The 24686-nt window shown below is 39.4% G+C and overlaps 1 protein-coding gene across 1 annotated transcript in view; it reads left to right on the top strand.

Moving 5' to 3' along the window:
• LOC109933236 (multiple epidermal growth factor-like domains protein 6) overlaps nt 1–24686 on the top strand; it is a 271265-nt gene that overhangs the window by 15463 nt on the left and 231116 nt on the right. The window contains exons 2-4 of the mRNA XM_048604631.1: nt 4401–4535; nt 7448–7557; nt 8474–8578. Coding sequence (XP_048460588.1) covers nt 4401–4535; nt 7448–7557; nt 8474–8578 — 350 coding nt within the window. The remainder of the gene's footprint in view (nt 1–4400; nt 4536–7447; nt 7558–8473; nt 8579–24686) is intronic.

The raw sequence follows: 24686 nt of genomic DNA, 5'->3' as shown, positions 1-24686 counted from the left end.
TGTCTCAGATTCTCCAGCATCTGCAGTTCCTACTATCTCTGGTATTCAAGATGTGGTTTTATCGATACCTTGTATAAATGAAACATAGCATCCTTTACTTTTATGTTCAGTTCCTCTCACAGTACAACATAGCATTCAATTAACCTTCTTCATTATTTGTTATGCATGCATACTAACTTTTTTGTGACACTTGCACCTGGATCTCACTGCATCTTGGAACTCTGCAATCATTCCCTTTTTATCTAATATATGCTTTTTGATTTTTCCTGCCAAAGTGAACAATTTCACAATTATACGCCATCTACCAGGTTTTTGCCTTCTGTCTCAACCTATCTATACCCATCTGCAAACTTATTATGTGCTTTTCGCAGCATACCTTCCTCCCTATGTTTGTGTCGTCTGCATATTAAGCAGATGTGCCTTTACTATCCTCAATTAAGTCATTGATATAAGCTGTAAAAAGCTGATGCTGAAGCACAGATTCCTGTGGGATTCCTGTGGGACTCATCACACCCTGCCACTCAGAAAAAGTCCGATCTATGCATACTCTGTTTTCTGCTAATCCTTCCTAGTGTGTTACCCCCTTACAACATATGCTTCTACTTTGTGCAATAACCTTCTATGTGATGTCTTTTGAAATGCCTGCCAGAAATGTATTTCCTCTGTCACTGGGCTCCCCCTTGTCCACAGCACACATTTCTCTGTCAAAGAACTCCAAAAAGCAGTTAAACATGAATTCCCCTTCACAAAACCGTGCTGAATCTTCCCAATTACCCGGAGGTTATCCATGTGTACTTCAATGATCAATTCTAACACCTTTCCCACAACAGACAGCAAGCTGGCTGGTTTAGTTTCCTGCTTTTTTTGCCTTACTCCCTTCTTGTGATACTTTCATTCATCAGAATTTGGAGTGTGATGTAACCTTTCCTGAATCTAATGAATTTTGGAAATTTAACACCAATGCATCCACTAACTCAGTAGTCACCTCTTTCAAGACCTTCGGGTAAAGTCCATGAAGACTCAGGGACTTGTCAGCTTTGATCTCCATCAGTTTGCTCAGTACCACTTCCCTGGTGTTTGTAATTTCCCCAAGTTCCTATCTCCCTTCCACCTCCTGATTTACAGCTATTACTGTAATTTACTATTTTTTAAGTATCCTGTATTACATTTAATTTACTATTTTCTTATTATCTCCTGATCTTACTAACTTTTCATTCCCAACCTCAGGAGAACCAACAGTAACTTTATTTAATCTTTTCTTTTTTAGATACCTGTAGGAACTTTGAAATCCAACTTTACATTTCTAGCTAGTTTTCGTTCATACTCTAATTTCTTTCTCTTGATTGACATTTTAGTCATCTCTACTTTCTTTATATTCTGACCAATCATCTGACCTGCCACTCATGTTTGAGGAATTGTATGTTTTTTCCTTAAGTTTGATGCTTTTCTTCTCTTCTTTCATGAATCATGGTGCTGGGCCCTCCCTTTCGATTTTTTCTTCATTGTAGGCATATACTTAATCTGAACATTTTGAAATAGCTCCTTAAATATTTGTCACTGTGTCTCTATTGATGTCAGATCCATACCCACATAGTTGGCCTTAAGTTTTAAAAAAACAGTATTAGACCCACATTTTTCCCTTTCAAACTGGATGCAAAGTTCAGCCATATTGTGGTTGCTGCTGCCTAGAGCTGCCGTTACTCTAAGGTTATTAAATAATCCAATCACATTACTCTCTACCAAATTACTCAATACCAAATCTAATATCACCTGCACCACTGTTAATTCCAGAATGTTCTGCACTAAGGAACTCTCTTGAAAGCATTCTAAAGATTCCTCATCCAGGCTATTATTGTCAATCTGATTTTTCTAGTTAACTTGTGGATTAAAATGACCCATAATTTTTGCTGCATCTTTTTCACAAATACCCAATATTTCTATTTGTGTACTTCATCCTGCATTATGGCTACTGTTTGAGGGCGTGTATACCACTCTCACAAGTGACTTCTTTCACCTGGTATTCCTCATCTCCACTCAAACAGATTCTACATCCTGTTCTGAACCAAGGTCAGCTCTAATACTGATGGCATTTTTTTTAATAGTGCTGCCACTCCAATGTTATTGCTATTCTTCTTGAATATCAATAACCCTCAATATTCGTGACACAGTCCTTGTCATTCTTCAGCCATGTCTCTGTAATGGCTATCAGATCTTATTTATTTATCCAATGTATAGTATCATTTGATTTACTTTGTTATGAATGCAATTTGCGTTCAGATACGGAGCCTTTAGTTTTTGGCTTTTTGTTATCTTTGTTACATGTAGACTTGACTGTTTGGTGAATTCTCACAGCTTTCTCCCTCTGGCTCCACACCATTCTCCAATCTTCATTTCCATGTTACTAATTTGCTCTGCTGTCTCAAATCGATCCCTTGGTGATACCTCACTCCCCAGTTTCATTTAAGACTCTCTCTAATTTCCTTATTATTTGGTTCACTAGAACTTTAGTTTCAGCGTGGTCAGGTAACAGTACAGATTCCAATTTCCTCAGTACTAATGCAGTGTCCCCATCTTTCACTTATGTCTTTCAACTCCACATTCATTTCTCTAATGTTATTTGCTCTATGCCAATAAGCCTGAGGATCAGGTAGTACTCCAGAGATTATTGTTGATTTTTTTGCATTTTAATTTAGTGGCTAGCTTCTCATACTCGCTCAGCAGAACTGCTTTTTTAGTTCTAGAGAGAGGCTTGATTATAAAGACTGGTATGGATCTACTGGCTGAATGTTCTATTTCTATGTTGGTACAATAGGAATAATACTATATATATGGTTGACTGACACATGTAACAGCTGGGGTTCAGTTGAGCATTCTCAACTCTGAGTTTGAATGCTGTAGGTTGACTTAAAATCTGAGCATATAATCTAGGCTGATGCTTTGATGTACAATACTATACTTAGATATATGTGCAATTGAGTAAGTGTTTTGATGCTGGAGATGGCTTTTTTTTTTTGAATGAGATGTAAAACTCAGGTCCCATCTGCAGTCTTAGATGAATGTAAATGATTCTGTTGCGTTATCTGAAAAATTGCAAGAGAAGTCTTCCAGTGTCCTGGACATCATCCATCTCTCAACTAGAATCATTTTAATAAATAATCTGCTCATTTGTCATGGTGCGGCTTGAGGGACCTTGCTTTTGTTGAATTTGACTGCTATGATTTGAAATTACAATTTAGTATAAATTACAATTATCAAAAGGACTGGATTTGCTCTAAGGCATTTAGGATTACATGAGCAGTCCTATATCAAAACATGTTTACTAACATCTTCGTTACGATACATTATACTTCCTCAACTATCTAACATAACTAGTAAGTTATCAGTTCCAGAAAAGAGTCACATCAGGCTTGAAACATTTAACTTGGGTTTCTCTCTCCACAGATGCTGCCAGACCTGCAGAATTTTTCTAGCAATTTCTGTTTTTAGTTCAGATCTCTGACATCAGTACTTTACGGCATTGAAAACGTTATGAGTACAAGTTGATGTTGCATTGGTCACGAGTTCAGATATAGTTTGAACAATGCTTACTTGTAGTAATTTATCAATTTGGATGAAATTACAATACCATTACAGTGAATCTTGCAGCACTCTTCATGAATGGGGTTACTTGCAAGCTGAGGGAATTGACTTTACTTAATCCTGGGATAAGACAAAATGCAATTGAATTAAATGTAATTTCTATCAAGCACCCATTTCTCAAGGAATAACTAGAACTATCTGGAGTTACTTGTATATAAGATTAGCTGCAGTTAAGCCAGATTTGTTTACAGTAATTACAATACGCCTGCAATAGAATCATAAACAAAGTTTGTCAGGCACAACATCCCAACCAGATGGTGTACCCTCAGATATGGCTCTCATCAGTGTCAATTCCCCGTTTAAAGGACTGTACTTGCCTCATCCATTGATAACTCTTGGAGAAAAGATTGCTTGGTAGCTTTCAATTTTGGATTAGTAACCTTTCATAGATTGCATTTACTAAAGGTTGCAAATAGGAGCTGAAAATAGTAAATATCTAAAAAGAAAACCTGAATTCATCTAAGGTGCAAAATACTTCTGAAAAAATTTTAGGAGCAGGTAGAATGTCTAAAATTGCATCTCACTTAAAAGGTGTAAAATATGTTATTGTTCTGTTCTTGTTCTTTTGAACTATCACCTTTTTAATATAAAAATATAAATAAAACTTGCATATGGATGATAGGTTAAATTTAACAGAGTAATTTAGATTTTATGCATGTAAAGGAATGGAGACTGATCAAAAACTGCTAGAAGTAAAGAGTGTACATTCATCAAGTTGATGCTACGAACTCTTACTGTTAACCTGAACACATTTCTTGCAGGCCACATGTATGTGTGGAGCAGGAATTGGCCATGGTGGGGCACAGACAACCTTGTGTTCAAGCCTTCACCCGAATGGTTAAAGTGTGGAAACAGGGATGTACTGCACAACGGTGGTGTGTAGGGTATGAAAGGAGGTGAGTAAAATGTTGTCGAATTGATGCAGACCGTGTGCATCTCCAGAGACCTTTATAAAAGTTACTGCTGTGTTGCCATTTTTATTCTTTTCTTCATAGAATCCCCTCAGTGTGGAGACAGGCCATTCGGCCCAACAAGTCCACACTGATTCTCTGAAGAGTCTCACCTAGACTCATTCCCCTACCCTAAGCCTGTATCTCTGCATTTCCTGTGGCCTATATCATTGAAACATTTCCTGTTTCCTACACATCACTGAACACAGGGCAATTTAGCATAGCCAATCCACCTAACTTCCACGTCTTTGGACTGTAGGAGGAAACTGGAGCACCCAGTAGGAACCCAGGCAGACACGGGAAGAATGTGCAAACTCCACTCAGACAGTCGCCTGAGGTTGGAATCAAACCCAGGTCCCTGGCGCTGTGAGGCAGCAGTGCTAACCACTGAGCCACCGTCTCTTGGCTGAAACTCAGATTTCGGATAACTCAGTACAGACTGGAGATTTAAACTAAGTTTTTTTTAACAGTGTGGCTTACAGATCTCTATCAGTTGGGGCATTAGGGAAGCTGTGCACTTTCTACCAGTGCTTGAAAGCAAGCCAAAACAATTTTCATTGCAGCATTTCATCATTGGTGCGTATGTTTTTCTTTTGAGTGTAACGTTCATTGTTTTAACATTGTTTTTCTTTCATAAGAAGCCATATACCTTCCAAAAACAAGATATTAGGCTCTGGAATTACTTACACAGCTCTGCCTTTCTTAATAAACCACAGCTATGCATAGAAATGAAGGATCCATCATGTTCCTTTCCTGTGGGGAAGCACTTTGTGTCCTTTTTTTTCCCCTCCTCTCAACAGGGAATGTGGAGAATGGATTTTTAACTGTTAGGATTATGAGTTTGAATTCACTTTCTGGTACAACATCTTGGAAAATATTTTTATTTTAATCTCCCATTTTTGAAATTCTCTGCTGTAGATTTAATGACAACAAAATAGCTAATAAGATTAATTAATAGATGTGTTTTAGATTATGGAGAGGAGCAAAACAGAGAGGTTCCAGTCATGGGGGTAGTTTGTGAAAAATGAGGCAGATGCTTTCATGTGAGGGGTTTATGAAGCTGTGCATTGAGCTTGTGATTGAAGCAGAAACCATGACACCATTTGTGAACAGATCAGGTAGGTTGTTGAAGGGTTGTTGATTTACACTATGTTGTCAGACCTGCTGTCTCAGCTACCCTCTTTGTTTTGTCAGGGAGGTGCAAACAAAGTTAGCTGAACACAAATATGTGAAGAAGCAGGGATATGACATTCAGCTCCTCTAGCCTCCTCTGCCATTCGATAAGATCATGAATGATTTGATTGTAACTTGCAATCCATATTTCTGCCTTCCCTTGACAACTCTTCCATCCCTTGCTTAGCAAGAATCTGCCTTAAAAATATTCACGGACTCTGCCTCCACACATTTTCAACAAGATGGTTCTTGGTACTCCTAACACACTAAGAAAAAGAATTTTACTTCATTTCTGTTTTAAGTAACTCATGGTTCTTGATTCTCCTATAAGAGGAAACAACCTCTCCACATCAAAACTATCAAGATCCCTCAGGATCTTTTATCCTTTAATCAAGTTGTAACTTACTGTTCTAGACCAAAATAGATATAAGCTAGCCTAGTTAACATTTCCTAATACGACAAATGATTCATCCCAGGTATTAGTTTATTGAACCTTCTCTGAACTATCTCCATTTCCATCATTCCTTAAATAAGGTGATTAATATTGTACACAGTACTCCATTATGGTCTCAATAGTGCCCTATATAATTGAAGCATAACCTGTCTACTTTTGTGTTCAGTTCATCTTGTTATCAATGAAAACATTCTACTGGCTTTCTAATTTACTTGCTGTACCTGCATGATAACTCTTTGTGATTCATGTATTAGGATACCCAGATTTCTCTATATCTAAGTTGGGCAATCTCTCATCATTGAGATAAGATGTTTCCTTTTTATACTTTCTGCCAAAATGGACAATGTCAAATGTTCCCACATTATACTCTATTTGCCAGATGCTTTTTCACTCACTTAACCTTTCTACATCTCCTTATGTTTCCATCACAATTTTCTTTCTGACCTACCTATGTGTCGTCAGTAAATTTGGCACCATACCTTTGGTTCCTTCAAGCAAGTCGTTTATATAAATTGTAAAATGTTGATGTCCCAGCACCATTCCTTATGGCATGTCACTTGTTGCATCTTCCCAAAGACCTATTTATGTCTACCCCATACTTCCTGTTCACCAACCAATCTTGTACCCAGCCAACCCGTTTTTACCTTCCGGTCCTCATTAACAGTTTTTCTTATTCCCCAGCGTACTACCATCTATCCTTTTGTTTGCCTAACTGTTGTTCTTTCTGTCTCTCTGGGCTCCATCATGACTATCCTCTCACTCCTTCCTCCCCCACCCCCACCCCATCTACAGCATAAAAATCAGCTTTTCTTGGCTACTACCAGTTTTCAACAAATGCTGTCAGGCCTGTTGAGATTCTCTAGCTATTTCTGTTTTGGTTTCCGTCAAATATTGGTTGGCTAAATAGTTTCTATTTTGAAATTTAACGCTAGGCAGTGTTCTCATGCACAGCATGGGCAAATGCAGATCACTCTTAGACATGGACATTTTTACATTTGCCTACTCATGAGCTATCAGGAGTGACATGCCCTATCCATTTTACCCCTTTCATACATCACTATCAGGTAGACTGAAAACAAGTACTTGCCACATATGAAAACCTAAATTTAATTCCATCTGCTAATGTTTCAAAATGAAGACTGCTGTTAACAACTAACTGAATTGTGTTAGATGTTGAAAATAAATCTATTTTGGTTGATATGTTGAACATTTCCTCCTTTTACCTTTGTAGGACTGGGTATTATACTGCGTATAGACAGGTGTATAGTGTGGAGCTCCAGACTATCTACAAATGCTGTCCAGGGTGGAACCAGCAAAATGATGAGCCAGGCTGCTTACATCGTAAGTATCATCCTCTCAGTTGATTCTACTTTAGCTCAGATTTCTGCAGTACAGTGACATAAAGGTGTTGTCATGTGGGTTGACATGTGAGCACGGAGGAATCAGTCCTGAGATGGAGGATGTAAACCTGACAGCAGATCAGGACATTGGCTTGTCTTTGGAGTGAAGACAATAAAATGAGGACACAAGGAATGTTTGTATCTGTGGATATCTTGCTAAAGTATGTAAAAAAAATTAAGTAGAAAAGGGCGGTTGTTGCAAAGTTAATGACATTGCTGAATGTGCCAATGCATCCTCTAAAGTTCTAAAGAGTGGGAGCCCTCTAGATGTGAAATACAATTTTACAAAATGTAGCACTTGTCAATGTAAATGTCTGGTAGGCCTCACCAATTGAGGATAACAACATTGCATGATACACTAATTCTTTGTTTCTTGTTATACGTTAGCTACATGAATTTCTCTAAGCTGGAATATGTCGTACCAAATTCCAATTGTGTCACTCTCAGCTGGTAGAAAGTTGGACATAAGTGACTAAATTAGACCATCCATTGACATTTATCCCCATTCAGTATGTGGGCACTACAGAAGACAATGACTGCTTCCTGGTTCATTCAAAAAAGTTGTCTGACAGTGGATTCAACAAACTGTCCCAGTTGTTATAAAACAAATCTCATTCATCAGTCTGCTCTGGAAATATGCTGGCCTTCATGTGACTCCAGACCTACGGCAACGTGGTTGACTCTTAATTGACCTCTGAAATGGCCTAGAGAGCCTCTCAGTTCAAGGACAACCAGGGATAGGCAGCTAATGCCAATGATACCCGTATTCCATGAAAAAAAATGAAAGCTAAGCATGAGAAAAGAATTCCTGAAAGATGAACAGGCATTTTTTAAGTGTGGTGTTTATGTTTCCCTAGCAACATGTGCTATTGGAACATGCTTCAATGGAGGCAAGTGTGCTGAAGGAATCTTTCAGGTTTGTCAGTGTCCAGAAGGATTCCAGGGCCCTCGTTGCCAATATGGTAAGTTCTGGCAATTATTGACTTACTTACTAAATACATTTAAATGTTATTTGTTGCAAATCATGCAGAAGAGCACATGAAAATCTCTGAGCTATGGCAATTGCATTGCAATCAGAAAACTTAAAAATATCACATTGTTTGGCTGATCATAACTTGATTGGCTTCAATAGTTGACGGTCAAACCAGACAAGCTGTTCACGCTGATAAATTTTTCAAAACTGGGGAAATAGTTTTGAAAATTTAGTCTAAGAAAAGCATAGTAGACAAAGCCAATCAGTAATGAGGGGAAGTTAAGAGTATAAATGGGTTCAAAAGACAACATCTGGTGAACAAAAGAATGGAAGGAATTGGGAAGAAGGTAGAAAAATGAGTCCAGTGGAAAGGAGGCAAGATGCTCTACCAAATAGTCAATTACTGTTCTTAAGATTTCTAATTCATGGCAGTGTTCAGATGAATTCTGAGATAACAAGGTGTAGAGCTGGATGAACACAGCAGGCCAAGCAGCATCAGAGGAGCAGGAAGGCTGACATTTCGGGCCTAGACCCTTCTTCAGAAAATTGTCCCGGAGATGGTGGGACTGTCCTATGAAGAGAGATTAGGCAAACCGAGTCTGTATTCCTTAGAGTTTCGAAGAATGTGAGATGATCTTATTGAAGTCTACATAATACTTCAAGGGACTGACACGGTAGGCACAGGTTGGGGAGTTTAGAACCAAGAGTTCGATTTAAAAATAAGGATGATGCAATTTAGCAGCGAGTTTAGAAGTTTTTTCTTTTTGAAGTCTGTGAATCTATGGAGTTCTTTTGCCTCAGAGGGCTGAAGAAACTCAGTCTTTATGTCTGCTTGATGTTGAGATTGTTAGTTTTCTGATTACCAAAGGCATAAAGAGCTATATAGATAGTACGGGTAAAAGACCTTGAAGTGTTTGCTCAACCATGATCGTACGTAATGGTAGATCAGGCTTGATGGACTGAATGCCTACTCCTGTGCCTATTGTCCTATGTCCTATTCCATCACACTCCTGACAAGTGCCTTCTAGGTAGTTGACATGCATTGGGGAGACAGGAAGTGAGGTACTCGCTGCAGGATTCCTAGTTGCTGACCTGCTTTGTGGTCATGGTATTTCCAGTCTAGTTCAGTTTCTGGTGTGGATATTACCTGCTAATCAACCTAAGCCTGAGCATTGTCAATGTTTTGATATATATGGAATTTAGCTCAAAGATCTCCAGGTCCAGCCTTTGTTGGTATGTGTGGATGACTGCAAATATTCTTGGAACAGTTCCCCTTCCATTGTGATAACTCATCTGGAAAAGCAGTGGGAATATACTGGTTGATACGTAACCAGGATGTTTGGTGCCTTTCACAATGGAGCAGTTGAAGGAGCTTCAAGGAAAGTCCCAGTCTGTGTTATGCACCATTCATCAAAAAACATTTAAGTCCTGTGTATATGCACTTAGTCATGTTGGTTTTGAGAGTTCAGCCAGAACGTTGTCAACTCAACTATACCGCACCATTATCATAACTTTTCTGAAGTGTAGCGGAAAGTCTCCTTCTATATCTCCAGTATGTTACAATGGCAAAATGGCAAAATGACACTACTCTGAGGAAATTCCCAGTCTTGCTCCAGAGAGAATTGGTTGAATATTACTGTTTCTATTCCCTGTCCAAATTACATTTTAGGATTATGCACATTTATGTAATGACATTCACGAATTTAACTTCCTAGAGGTGTTTTACCTCTGATTAATTCCTAATCTCATAACCAAGAGTAAAGAAAGATAGCCAGTGTAACGTGTCAGTTTTGGCTCTAAAAGTTATTGAGATTTATAGATCCCACTAAAAATGTGTGTCAAGGGATGTTAATCCATGGGTATAACATTTTCCCTCACAGTCACACAGGGTAGAATGTTCTCAGATTGGTGGCTCATGTGAAAGGCCTGGGAAAATCCTGGAAACAGATGAAGGGCTGGGGTCTGGATGTGATCATGTCATCTTCTAGCTTTCCCCAGAATGACATTGAGGGCAAGTGGGAAGCTCCCTTGGACCTGTCAAGTAATTAATGAAGAATTTATTGAGAAACTAATTATGAGATCCTTTAACACTGAGTTCTGCATTTTCCAGAAGTGAAACATGTTTTCCAGCTTGTTAGCAACTTGCCAGTGCCACTGAGGTGAAGAAACAACAGGAAAGCCTTCAGTGAAACAGGCAAGCTGTGAATGTCTGACAGAGAGAAAAACTTTTCTTACATAGTGTTTTCACACCATCGGATGTCTCAAAGTATTTTGCAGCAAAAAATCCTACATTTTCAATTGTCAACTTTATTGCAATGTAAGAAATACAGCAGTCAATTTACAGACAGCAAACTTGCACAACAACATAATGATGACATACAAACATATCAATGAAGAGCAAAAGTAGACCATTGGACCCCTTGAGCCTTTGCCATTCCATAAGATCAAACTAACCTGGTTATTCCACATACCTGCCTATTCTCAATAACCTTTCATCCCATTATTTATCAAGAATCTATCTCTGAGTGAAAAAATATTCAAAGACACCGCTTTGTTTGAGGTAGTGAGTTCCAAAGATTCATGAATCTCACAAGAAAAATATATCTTTATCCCAGTCTTAAATTGGTGATCCTGCTTTTAGATTCTCCAGCAAGAGGAAACATCTTCTTTGCATGCACCTTGTCAAGACCCCACAGGATCTTTGATGTTTCAAATAAATCACCTTCCACTCTTCTGAGTTCCAATGGATACCAGGCTAGCCTGTCCATACTTTTCTCATGACCACCCATTTTATTAATCCAGTGAACCTTCCCAAAGCCTCTTCCAACGAATTCATAATCTTAATTAAATAAAGACGCCAACTTTTTCTTTTTCTGTTGCTGATGGGGGTGGCACAGTGGCTCAGTGGTTAGCACTGCTGCCTCACAGCACCTGGGACCCAGGTTCAATTCCATCCTCAGGTGACTGTCTGTGCAGAGTTTGCACATTCTCCCCGTGTCTGTGTGGGTTTCCTCTGGTGCTCTGGTTTCCTCCCATAATCCAAAGATGTGCAGGCTAGGTGGATTAGCCATGCTAAATTGTCCATAGTGTTCAGGGATGTGTCGATTAGGTGGATTATAGGGGGATGGGTCTGGGTGGGATGCCCTGAGGGTCAGTGTGGACTGCCCTGAGGGTCAGTGTGGACTTGTTGGGCCAAAGGGGCTGTTTTCACACTGTAGGGATTCTGTGATTGAGGAATAACTATAAAACAGGTCATGACAGATAAGGTCTATTTTTCTTCATAGAAGGGACACCATATCTTTTACATACACCAGAGTACAGAGAAAGAACTTTGGTTTAAAAATTTATCTGAAAAACATAACTTTTGACAGTCCATCACTCCCTCAGTAGGGATGTCAGCATTGACTTTAATTTTTAAGTCCTGTACTTGAACTTAAATCTGAAACCTTACTCAAATGCAAGAACGTTACCAACTAAGCTATGGATGTTATGGAAGTGATTAATTACATTGATCGCAGCAGTTGGTGGAATTTAAATTCAATTAATAGATCTGGATTTTAAGATAGTCTCAGTAATGGTGAGCCTGCCATCAATTGTTGTAAAAATACCCATCTAGTTCACTATATCCTTTCGGGAAGGAAATCTGCCATCTTTATCTGGTCTGTTCTACATGTGACTTCAAGCACACAGCTTGTGGTTGACTCTTCACTGTCCTCTCAAATGGCTTAGTATTAGATCAAAGGCAACCCAACAGGTCTGATCTAAAATTAAAACAGAACATGCTGCAGAATCTCAGCAGGACTGGCACTATCTGTGGAGAAGGGGACAGAGTTCAAGTTTTGAGTGCAGTATGACTCTTTTTCAGAACTGGTGATCAGGCCTAAACTCAGCTGTCCTGCAAAATCCAGTTGTGAATGGTGGTGGACACTTTAACAACTATCAGAAGATGCAAGTCTCTACATAAATCCCCATCCTAAATAATGGGGGAGCCGAGTACTTCACTGGAAAACTCAAGGCTGAAGTATTTGCATTATTCAGAACTGCTGAGAGGTTAATCCATCACTGCCTCCTCCAGAGGTCCTCAACATCAAAAATATCAGTCTTCCTCCAGTTCAGTTCAGTTCACTTCACAACAAATGCTGAAGGCACTAGATAATGTAAAGGCTTTGGACTCTGACAACTTTCCGGAATTGTACTGAAGCCATGTGCTCCAGAATTAGCCATTCCCGAGCCAAGCGTGTTGTAGTCCTGGTACAGATAATGTGGATAATAGTCCAGGCATATCCTGGGCACAAATACAGGACAAATTTAACCCAATTACCACACCATCAATTTACTCTCAATCATTAGCAACTGATGGAAGATTTTGTTGACTATGCTATCAAGTGGTACTTACAAGGAATTATTTCTTGACTGAAGTTCGGTTTAAATTCTGCCAGGGTCAACTTGGCTCCCAGTCTCATTACAGCCTTGGTCCAAACATTGACAAAAGAGCTGAACTTCAGAGGTAAGATGACAGTAACTGTCCTTGACATCAAGGAGAACATTTGACCAAGGGTGGCATCAAGGAACCCTAGAAAGAGTCAATGGAAATTAACAGGAAGAGCTCTCATTTTGTTGGAGTCATAGCCAGCACTATGAAAGATGGTTGTGGTTGTTGAGGGTCAATCGTCTCAGTTCCAGGATATCATTGTAGGATTTTCTCAGGGCAGTGCCCTAAACCCAACCTTTTAAGGTGCTTCCTCAATGACCTTTCCTCCATCATCCGGTCAGATTTGGTACATTTGCTGATTTTTATACAATATCCAAAACCATTTACAACTCCTTCCTCAAATGCAGAAAACCCTGGACAACATATGCTGATAAGTAGCAAGTAACATACAAACCATACAAGTGCCTGACAGTCAATGTCCACCTCCAGCAAGAGAAAATTCAACCAGACCCCTTGCCATACAATGGCATTACCATCACTGAATCCTCCACTATCAACAACCTGGGTGTTACGATTGAACAGAAAGTGAACACCAAAATAAATACTGTAACTACTAGAGCGGGTCAGAACTGGGAATTCTGCAGGGAGTAACTTCCTTCCTGTCTCTCCAAGGCCTGTCCACCATCTGTAAGGCACAAGATACAAGCATGATGGAATACTCTCCACTTGCCTGAATGGGTACAGCTACAACTCTTGACAAACTCAAAATTATTTGGAACAAAACCATCTGTTTGATTCGCACCTATCAACCATCTTCACTATTCACTCCCTTCACCACAGAACTGTGCACCACCTACAAGATACACTGCAATAACTGACCAAGGCTCTTTAGGCAGCACCTTCTAAATCCACAAACTCTACCATCTAGAAGGACAAGGGCAGCACCTGCAAGTTCTTTTCTAAGCCACTCACCAACCTGACTTGGAACTATCATAGAATCCCTACAGTGTGGAAACAGGCCCTTTGGCCCAACAAGTTTGCACTGACCCTCAGAGCATCCCACCCAGACCCATCCCCCTATCACCCACCTAATTTACACATCCCTGAATACCACGTAGCATGGCCAATCCACCTAGCCTACACATGTTTGGACAGTGGGAGGAAACCGGAGCACCCGGAGGAAACCCACGCAGACACAGGGAGAAGGTGCAAACTCCACACATACAGTTGCCCGAGGGTGGAATTGAGCCTGGGTCCCTGGCGCTGTGAGGCAGCAGAGCTAACCACTGAGCCATCGTGACACCCCTATGTAGCCATTCCTTCAGTGTTACTGGGTCAAATCATGGAACACCCTTCCTAATAGCACTGTGGGTGTGCCTGCACTCAAAGGATTGTTGGAGAAAGCAGTTCATTGCCACCATCTTCTCTTAGGGTTTGGCAATAAATGCTCAGTTAACAGTGATGTTAACATGCCATGAACAAATTTTGAAAAAATTAGAGATGGGGAACAAATGCTCGCATTGCCGACATCCCATGTAAGATGATCGTCAGTGAAGGCTCAAGTCATGACTGTTCTGTGACTGCTGTTAAAAGCACTCCTTCCCTAAGTGAGTAATTGACACGTTCTCGAAACCTCTTGTGGAGCATGGAAATTGGCATGGATCTCTTGGCATGAAAGCTGTATTTCTGTGCTATAGATATTATGTAAAACTACTGTGTAAGATGAGTTCTTCGAATGTCTTCCTGTGTGTAATGGAGGATTTGAAATAATAAGACTCAGAAGCCTCATGCTCAATTAAAAATTTAGAAGTAGATTATCATCTTTGCTTCCTGGGTGGTAATCTTCAAATGGAGTGAAAAAAACTGACAGGATGTATCGTAGGCAGCCAGCTGGCCTCCATATTCAGTACAGTTAGATAGGAAGTCTTGTCGCCCTTACAAACAAGCTTCAATTAGCCCAGTTTTTCTTCTTTTCTTGCAATTCCTCTTGAAGTTTTAGCATTATTCCTTGCCTACTATTCAAGTTGGCACAGTGGCTCAGTAGATAGCACTACTGCCTCAAGGCAACAGGGACCTGGATTCAATCCCAGCCTTGGGTATCTGTGTCTGTGTGGAGATTGTATGCTCTCCTTGTGTCTATGCAGGTTTCTTCTAAGTGCTCTGGTTTCCTCACACAGTCCAAAGATGTGCAGGTTAGGTAGTTTAGCCATGCTAAATTGTCCAGGTATGTGCAGATTAGGTGGATTAACCATGGTAAATGTGGGAGTTACAGGATAGGGTAGGGGTGCTGGGTTTGGTTCTTTGGACGATCGATACAGACTTCATGGGCCGAAGGGTCTGCTTCCTCACTGTAGGGATTTCAAATTTTAAAGTGGCATTCTTCCTCTTTCCTCCTACTCAACCTTCCTCCCTCTTTTAATCTCACTAATCATTCTGTATCCCTCACCTTTTTGCCCTCAAAATGGCTCTTCACTTCTTAACATGAAAATTCCCAATGGTTTGCAATTGTGTCAAATCACTTGGAGCTGGCACAGCAAGTTGAAACTGGCAGAGCTAATGGGAGACGAGCTAAGAACTGAACTATTGCAGGAGGAGTCCTGCTCCATAATGACTAGCCTAAACGGAATGATGAATTTTTCCATAAAAGCTAGCCGAAGCTTATGTGACAGACCTTGCTAGAATGATGAATATATGTGTGTAGGTTGAAGTTCAAATTTTCCAGGGAGGTCATCCACTTCAAATCTCTTTTCACTCTTGTGCAGATTTCAAATAGCTGCTTAATGATAGCAAGACTCGAGAAACTTGTGTGTGTGATCTGGTCTGATCCTTCACAAACTTGGAAAGGTTTTTTTCTCTCCAGGTTTTTTTAAGAAAACAGTTTTACGTCCTCTCTTTATGACTCCAGATGATTGTGTTCTAACCTGTGTTTTTTCAATTGACTACTTGAATTGGACAACACACAAATTTTAAAGAGTTTTTACTCAGTAAGGCATTCCAATCAGCATCCCATACTTAACCTGTGTCCTGCCGGAAATGTCAGGAATTCCTCTGAACTTGAAAATAAGACGGACATTTGGATTCAGTTAAGGGAAAAGATTTGTACGCACACATTACATTAAAGACTGAGGGTAGTTTGTAGGGTATGGGTAGGGCAAAGATAGTGTTATGTTAAATAAACAATTTTAGGTCTGTTAGTATTCAAATACATGTCGAGAGAGCAGCAGAGCAGGTATGTTACTCAACCACAACCTTAAGCTGACTGAGGGTGACAGATGCAGCTTCCCTGTGAATTCAGCATCACCATCAAATACTGTCATGCTACTCTGAATGAACAATGAATAAACAACAACAATTTGCATTCATATAGCTCCTTTAATGCAGTAAAGCATCCCAAGTGACTTCACAAAAGAATGATCAAACAACATTTGAAACAAGTCACACAATGGGATGTCAAGACATATGAACCAAAGCTGGCTAAATGAGATAGTGTCAAGGACTATTTTAATGAAAGAGGGAGAAATCAAGACCCTTGGAGGATTTCCGTGGTAACAGTTTGCAAGCAATGAAAGAAGCTATTGCAGATCACTGCAGCCAACCAGCGACTCCCATGGGTGAATATATAAGAAATTAAGACAAACAAACTCATGTTGTATTTGTACGATGTATCCTGTGCTACGTACATCAGAATAACTTCTACTATGCACAGGCATTTTCATGGCTCTCCTTGTCAGTATCCTACATGTCCCACTGTCTCAAGGATTATGGTACACTGTCATTTGTGATTGTGAATACTGCTGCAGCTTGGCTTGGTCATGGCAAGTTCTGGAGCACAGATCCACAGTACCATTGCCAGAATTTGTCAAAGCCCACTGTCTTTTCAGTATCTAGTACCTCATTGATTCTTGATGTCACATAGGGTGTAACAAATTGGCTGAAGACTGGCATCTGTGATGCTGGGGACCACTGGAGGAGGCTGAGATTGATCTTCCATTCAGCATATTTGCCTGAAAAACATTGTGAATGTTTCAGCCTACTCTCTTGCACTGATGTGCTGGGCTTCCCCATTATTGAAGAAGGAAGTATTTGTGGCACCTTTGCCTCCAGTGAGTTGTTTAATCGTCCACCACCATTCTTGATTGGATGCGGCAGGACTGTAGAGCTTAGATCTGATCTGTTTGTTGTGGAGTCACTTTACATCTGTCTATCACTTACTGCTTATGTTGATTGTCATGGAAGTAGGGCTGTTTTGTCACTTTGCCAGCTTGACACCTCATCTTCAGGTATCAAACACAGAAATTGCTGGAGAAACCCTGCTGGATTGGTAGTATCTGTGGAGAGAAAGCAGAGCTAATATTTCAGGTTCAGTGACCCTTCTTCAGAAGTTATATTTGTTGGATTTTTTTGACAATGTTATTGTTATGTCATTCAATAAAACAAGTCAATATTTAATAACTAGTTCAATTAGACATTGTTAATCTATATCAGTGAATTATAGTATACACTAATTCTATTGAGCAGAGTTTTTTTTTACCAGGAATTATTGATCTGTGCGATGTGTGGAAACTATTATCCATGTTTTCAAAACTTGATTCCCATTTGGGAGTGAATCCGAGTCTGCCTTCCTTGGCCCTGCCTTAAAGGAAATGCCATTTTAAATAGTTTTAACCTGTCATCACTAGGTGACTGTCTTGTACAGAAGTCCCAGTTGCTTATATCTCAAATGCACACCTTGATGATCACAGTTCCACCAATCTTAATCTGGTGTACCTATTATCATATTTTGTCATTTTAAAATTTTGTATAGAAGCTAATATATAAATTAATTCATGATTCCTTTTTATGAATTGACCTTATTGGTCAAGCATTGTGTGTTCTGTGCAGGAAGAGCCACGAGGTTGTTGTTTGGTGAAACTACTGTCTTTGTGGTTCTAATATGGTTATCCATATCTAAAAAGGTTAGGCAACCTGTTGTTGCTTGAATCTATAAAGTGAATTGAAATGCAAGATTAGTCAAATACACATTTTGACATCCACAGCTTTATCTGCTCAGTGTCTGATTGTAAACAAACTACCAGGAAATTAATCTGTAAATGTTATTTAACAAATCATTTTAATTTAAAATTCTAGATGCTGTGGACTGCTAACTTGAAAGTCATTGCTGAGGTTGTTGAAATCCTTTAAAAACCCTGCAACCTGTTCCTGTTAACTGTGTTTCAGAGTTGATAGCCCCCTTTTTGGGTTTCAGTCCCATTCCAGGTTTTGAATACAAAAATTGAGGCTCAGAACCTGGTGCGGTACTGAAGGAGAGTTGTAATGTTAGAAGTGCAGTCTTTCTCACAAGACATTAAATGAAGCTTTGTCTGTCTTTTCAAATGGATGTTAAAGATCCTATGACATGATTTTGAAAAAGGAATGAGAAATTATCCCCAGAATCCTGACCATATTTACCCCTCAATCAACATCTGAAGAACAGACGATCTGCTTGGCATCATAAAGCTGTTTGTGGGGATCTTGCTGTGTCAAATTGCTGAGGTGTTTCCTATATTGCAGCAGTGACAGTGCTTCCAAAGGTCTTCATGAGGTGTCAAGAGCTTTGCAGTGCTTGGGGGTTATTGTAAGGACTATGGCATTACAGACTTCCTTGGTTTCCATAGAACCAATGTTAACATTGTGCTGCATCACACCTTTCCAAAATCTACCTTATGTCATTTATGTTTTTGAAGAGTTTGTTGAGTGCGAGTCTGAGAGTCTGCCAGCACTTTAATGAATAGTACAATTCCTGAGAGTTTCTAAATATTTCACTACTTCTGCTCTTGACCCTGTGAACTGTTCTGTGGGCTCATTCCATCCAGCAAGCACTCCAGAAACAGCTGTTCATAATTACCAGTTAGCAACATATTGGTTTGAGCAGGGTCAACTTCAACATGTTTAGTTTTTGGATATGGTGGTTGATTGTCGGAATCCGAGTTGAATCAAATGTTTTGCACGCATGTATATGTATCTGCACTTGGCTTATCAATTCAAATTTGTTAGGTGATTTCTGTCATTCGGGGCGTAGAACACATTACATTTTATGAAGTTTCATTGTTTTTAAACGTATCTCCATCATATGGTAGAAAAAAATACATTGGTACATTGGACTTCTCTGAATAGTAGGGAGGAAGATATGATTTTAGGAGTCAGGATAATTTGACAACATTTTTAGATTCAGACAGCTTTGGAATTATGTTGTAAAGACCAGGTCTAAAAGGAATTTTGTGGGGTTGAATCTATGACCATAATAACAAAAATAGTGTGAATGCTTTCAGAGATTTGCTGAAATGTGACCTTCTAATCACCCACCATAATGTTCCTGTTGCAGAAACATTGTCCAACGTAAAGAGCTGTGCAAATCTTGGGAGTAAATCCTTTTTACCTTTGTAGAAAGAACTGATGGACATAGTTTTGCATTAAGACTAATATTTGCATATTATTCTGTCCACTTGAGGAAGACAGTGTGGCTGGTGTGAAACATAATTGATGAGATGTCTTCCTCCCCTCGGCTCCATCATGACTTTTTTATGGGGTTAATTCTTTAAACATTTGGAAGTGTTTTACAAATCAGCTGCCACCAATAATGTGAAGTGACCTCAGGGTATAGTCTTCTAAATGGAACTAGGTCACACAGGTGTTAAGTGTAGTCTGCTGTAAAAGGAATCCTTTTGATTATAACTGCAAATTTAAGTCACTTTTCTCTTTTAGAACATTTTACCAAGCTGTTTATTTTGACCAATGTTTACAGTTTAGTACACATTGTGGACAAAGCAATTTTGGCAAAATAAAATATACATTGTACAAAGTCATTGAATTGTGTTATTGTGTCCCAAAGCCATGTAAATTCACTTTGGGTAGTCAATTCCTGACCATTCGATTTGATGCCAAACCAACACGGGAACAACTTCATTTAGTGCCTGTGCTAGGACTGGGACATGACCTGAGAGTAAGTGCTTCATGTGTATGGGAAGTAAATCGATCAAAATAATTTGTATGTTTGTTTTTACAAATTAAGGTTTGGTTACTGTGTGGTTACATGCGGTTATAAAAGGTTTTGTCTAATCCACAATCCCATGCTCTTTTTGTCCTTACCTCTCGGTCAATGTTCCAAACATACATACACAATTTTGAGGTCTTGCTTGCGTGGAGCAGTGGAAATGTCCTTATCTCTGAGTGAGGAGGACTGGGTTTAAGACCCACCTGTCCCATAGCTGAGTAATAACATTGACTCCTCAAGCATGTACCATCATTCAACGCCATCATGGCTGCTGTTTTGCCTCCATGTCAAGATCTGACACCATCCCATATCACATGTTTTTTTATTTATGTAAATTTATTGATCTCTGGCTTGAATGAATTCAATCACTAAGCCTCCACAATCCTCTGGGATGGAGAATTCCTAAGATTCATCACCTGCTGAGTAAAGAAATTCCTACTTATCTCAGTCATAAATTATTTACATTTCTGCCATGATGAAATTTAAACCCTTGTCTCCAGAGCATTTATCATGGGATTCTGAATTACAATTACCTCAAACACGAGAACATTAGTCTCTGTTGTATTCTCGGTGAGTTGCTTCGACACAAGGATTTGTTGTGACTTGCCAAAAGAAAACTGATCCATTTCGAGAGAGCCTTCTTGCTTCCTTCTACACAAATTTTTGGTATTTTCTGAACTGTCAAACAAAAATGAAGTGCTAAAACTGAACACCATTACAATTTGTTTTCCATTTACCCTTTTTCTTTTGAGCCTTTCATCCCCAAGCTAACTTTTTGGTTACATTGGTATTTCTTGTAACCTACTGATTATCAGAAAACCAATTAAACTTTGTTCGACTTGGTCTCCAAGGAGACATTGCATAAAAAGAAATTACAAGCTTTTCCCAAAGCAGTTGGATTGTCTTTCACTTCCTAGACTAAGTATTATAAAAGTCTCATGGATCAAAGTGGCTTGGTAACATCCCCAGCCAATTGTTTTGCAATGTCTGCACATCAAAATCCGGTTGAAAAACTCAAGTTGAAATTTGCAAGATGCAATCACTTACTGTCGATGGGTTTGTTTGGGATTATAATGTTCTCCACAAAAAGCTCAAAATAGTGCAATGAATCCTTTTGATTATAACTGCAAATATAAATCAATTTGCACTTTTAGAACATTTTATCAAACTGTTTATTTTGACCAATGTTTACAATTCAGTACACGTTGTGAGCAAAGCAAAGTTAGCAAAATAAAATGTACGTTGTGTAAAGTTCTTGGACTGTGTGATTGTGCCCCAAAGCCATGTAAATTCACTTTAGGTAATTAACTCCTGACTATTCGATTTGATGCCAAACCAGCAAGAGGACTAAATATCACCTGCAATGCTATCCTTATATATTTTTTATATATTTATGTATTATTTTTCATTTATGCACTGAACATCTTTAGTTACTTTTTTTTAGTTTCTACCTCATTTTAGTTTCTGTAATTCATTCACAGGTTCATGAGTTGTTGCAGTGCATCTTGTAGATGGTACACACTATTGCCATATATGTTCATGGTGGGGAAGTAAATGTTGAGACTGATCCATGGTTACTTTGTTCTGACTGTGTTCAGCTTGTCAAGTATTGTTGGAGCTGCACTCATCCAGGCAAGTGGGGAGTATTCCATCACACTCCTGCCATGTGTATTGTAGGAGATGCACAGACTTTGAGGAACCAGCAAATGAGCTATTCATTGCAGAATTCCTCATCTCTGACCTGCAGTGGTTGCCACAGTATTAATGGGTGGTTCAGTTCATTTTCTAGTCAATTGTAATCTGCAGGGTATTGATGGTGGGTCTCAGATGTTAATGCCATTGAATGTCAAGGGTGCTGTTTGAATTCTCTTTTATTGGAGATGGTCATTGCCTGGCACTTGTACGTTGCAAATGTTCCTTTGGTACCTATCAGCCCAAGACTGAATCTTGTCCAGATCTCACTGCATTTGAACACAGACTACTTCAGTATCTGAGACTCTCATATAGTGCTGAGCGTTTTGTAATTATCACCAAACATCCTACACCCCACCTTTATGATGGAGTGAATGACATTGATGAAGCAGCTGAAGATGGTTTGGCCTAGGGCACTACCCTTAAGAATTCCTACCTGTGGCAGAGATCATTGAGCTCCAACCATTACCATTTCCTATTGGTATGATACCAATCAGTGGAGTGCTTCCCCCCAGTTCTCATTGACTGCATTTTGCTCAGGTTCCTTGATGTCGCACACAGCCACGTGTCGCCTTGATATAAAGATAAGTAACCGTTATTTCCCTTCTAGAGTTCAATTCTTTTATCCATTTTTGACCAAGGCTGTTTTGAGTTCAGGGGCTGAGAAGCAGAAACTAAACTAAGTGTTAGTGAACAAGCTATTGTTGTACAAGTGCTGCTTGATAGCACTATCAATCACCTGTTCTATCATTTTGCTGATGATTGAGAGTAGACTGGTGGGGCAGTAATTGGCCAGTTTGGATTTGTTCTGCTTTTTCTAGATAGGCGATTCCTGGGCAATTTCCCACATTGTTTGGTACATGACAGTGTACTCAACCAACTTGGCTAGGTGTAGTTAGTTCTGGAGCAAAATGCGTCAGTCCTATTACCAGAATAATATCAGGACCCATAGCCTTTATAGTTTCCCATGCCTTTAGTTGTTTCTTGGTATCATGTGGAGTGAATTGAAATAGCTGAAAACTAGTATCTATGACACTGGGGACCCCAGAGGAGGCCAAGATGGATCATGCACTCTGCACTGCTGGCTTGTGATCTAGGCAAATGCTTTGGCATTTTCATATTCATGGATGTGCTGGGTCTTCCAACACTCGGGATGGGGATAGTTGATGTGCCTCCTCTGAAGCATTCTTATGTGACTGTCCTGTTTGGGACTGGGGTGGGAGAGAATTTGGAGCAGAGGAGACCTAAGCTTTGTGTTTAACTTAAGCTGCTCCTGATCCCACATGGAAAGTAAAAGCACTCATCACCTACTTGGGCACTTTTGATGTCTGGACTCGACTTGCCATTGGTGTCCTGCTCAGGCCACCATTTGATATTATTATTGGCAGACAGGTAAAAGTGCCATTTTAACCAACAAGATTTCCATTAGCTAGATTGGGGCTAAGTTTATGCCCACAAGGTCAGCTGATTAGATTATTCCAATGATATTGTCAAAATATTATTGTTTAAAAGAGAAGATTGCAAGTGAAATCATATTCCACATCACTGCAACTTAAAGAAGTGTTAAATACACAAGATGTTTTCTATAGATTAATGCCCTGCTTGGGTCAGAGTATACTGTCTGAATTTCCATGACCTCTATGCCCCCACATCTGCATACCAGCTGTTGCCTGATCTTTTGTTTCATTTTCTACTTTATTATTGATGAAGTGTTTCAATCTCACTTTATTTGATACAGTTTTCTTTACAAATAACTAAGAATTCTATTTGAGCAAATCAGTTTCTTTTCATTTGTGCCACTGAACAAACTACTTTTATTACATTCACATCGTAAACTCCAGTATGCAAACACTTTCCTATTTATTTGCATTGTATAAATTTCTAACTGAACAAATCAATTTCCATTTTTTCTTTAAGTATTAAAACTAAATGGAATATGGTCATTTGGGATGAGCAAATTGTCATGATTTTCTTTGGGGAGAATAATTCTGAAATATCATCTAATACATTTTCTAATGTTGTCTAATTGTCTATTGACTCATTGTCTAAGGCGCCATTTGCCTTATTTTTGTATTTATCTGTCATCCAGGAAATTTCAGTATGGTCAGGTGATTTTCTGAGTGGTTGGAGTGGATCTGGGTTTCCAATCACAGTAACACGCTCAGATCAGGCAGGTTAACATACATCCTGTCTTGTAAGATATTTCAATATTTTAATAAAGGCTGATCCATTAACCAACAAATTCATGTCCACATGTATCAGATCTTTTCAAGTAGGAGTTATGATATTGGTATATTTATTCAGCTTGAACTTTTTTTTGTCTAACCATTACTATCAGGCGAAAATGTTTATTATGTCCAAAATTAGCCTCTTTTTCGCCTTTTAATTTCAATCCTGTGTCCTGTGGATCTGAATTTATAATTCAAGTCAAATAGTTTCCTTCCATACTTTCAGCATTTCATTAACCAGCATTATGTTTCTCTTCAATCTTTATTTCAATGAAATGGGAATGAGATGGGTATGTCTACCCTGGTTATGGGATACGGGGTACATCAAGGCCCTGGCGTTCTGTTGCCTGTGGGTCAGGACAGGGTTGTTATGTTCATTTTGGGTGCTGGGGACAGGGCAGAAGGACCACTGTGATTTCAGTCCCTTGATGCACCTACATTGAATGGACAATTTTGTGCTGCAGTTCTGAATGCACTCAAAACTTACTGGCAACTTCTCAGTATCCTTGGGTTCTTTCCCTTTTCTTTCCCCTTTCCCCTCTCCTTTTCCTCATCCTCTCTTATCTTCCTCCACTTTCTTTTTCTTCCCTGTCCTGCTCTCCGATAAATGAAAGCAGGCTGGGAGAATCCGAGACAACAAGGTGCAGGGCTGGATGAACACAGCAGGCCAAGCAGCATCATAGGAGCAGAGAGGCCTCTCTGCTCCTATGATGCT

The sequence above is a fragment of the Rhincodon typus genome, chromosome 13 (assembly GCF_021869965.1).
Source record: "Rhincodon typus isolate 14 chromosome 13, sRhiTyp1.1, whole genome shotgun sequence".
In the NCBI taxonomy this organism is placed as follows: Eukaryota; Metazoa; Chordata; class Chondrichthyes; order Orectolobiformes; family Rhincodontidae; genus Rhincodon; species Rhincodon typus.
The sequence above is the reverse complement of the archived record's forward strand: the minus strand, read 5'-3'. Positions and strand labels throughout refer to the sequence as shown.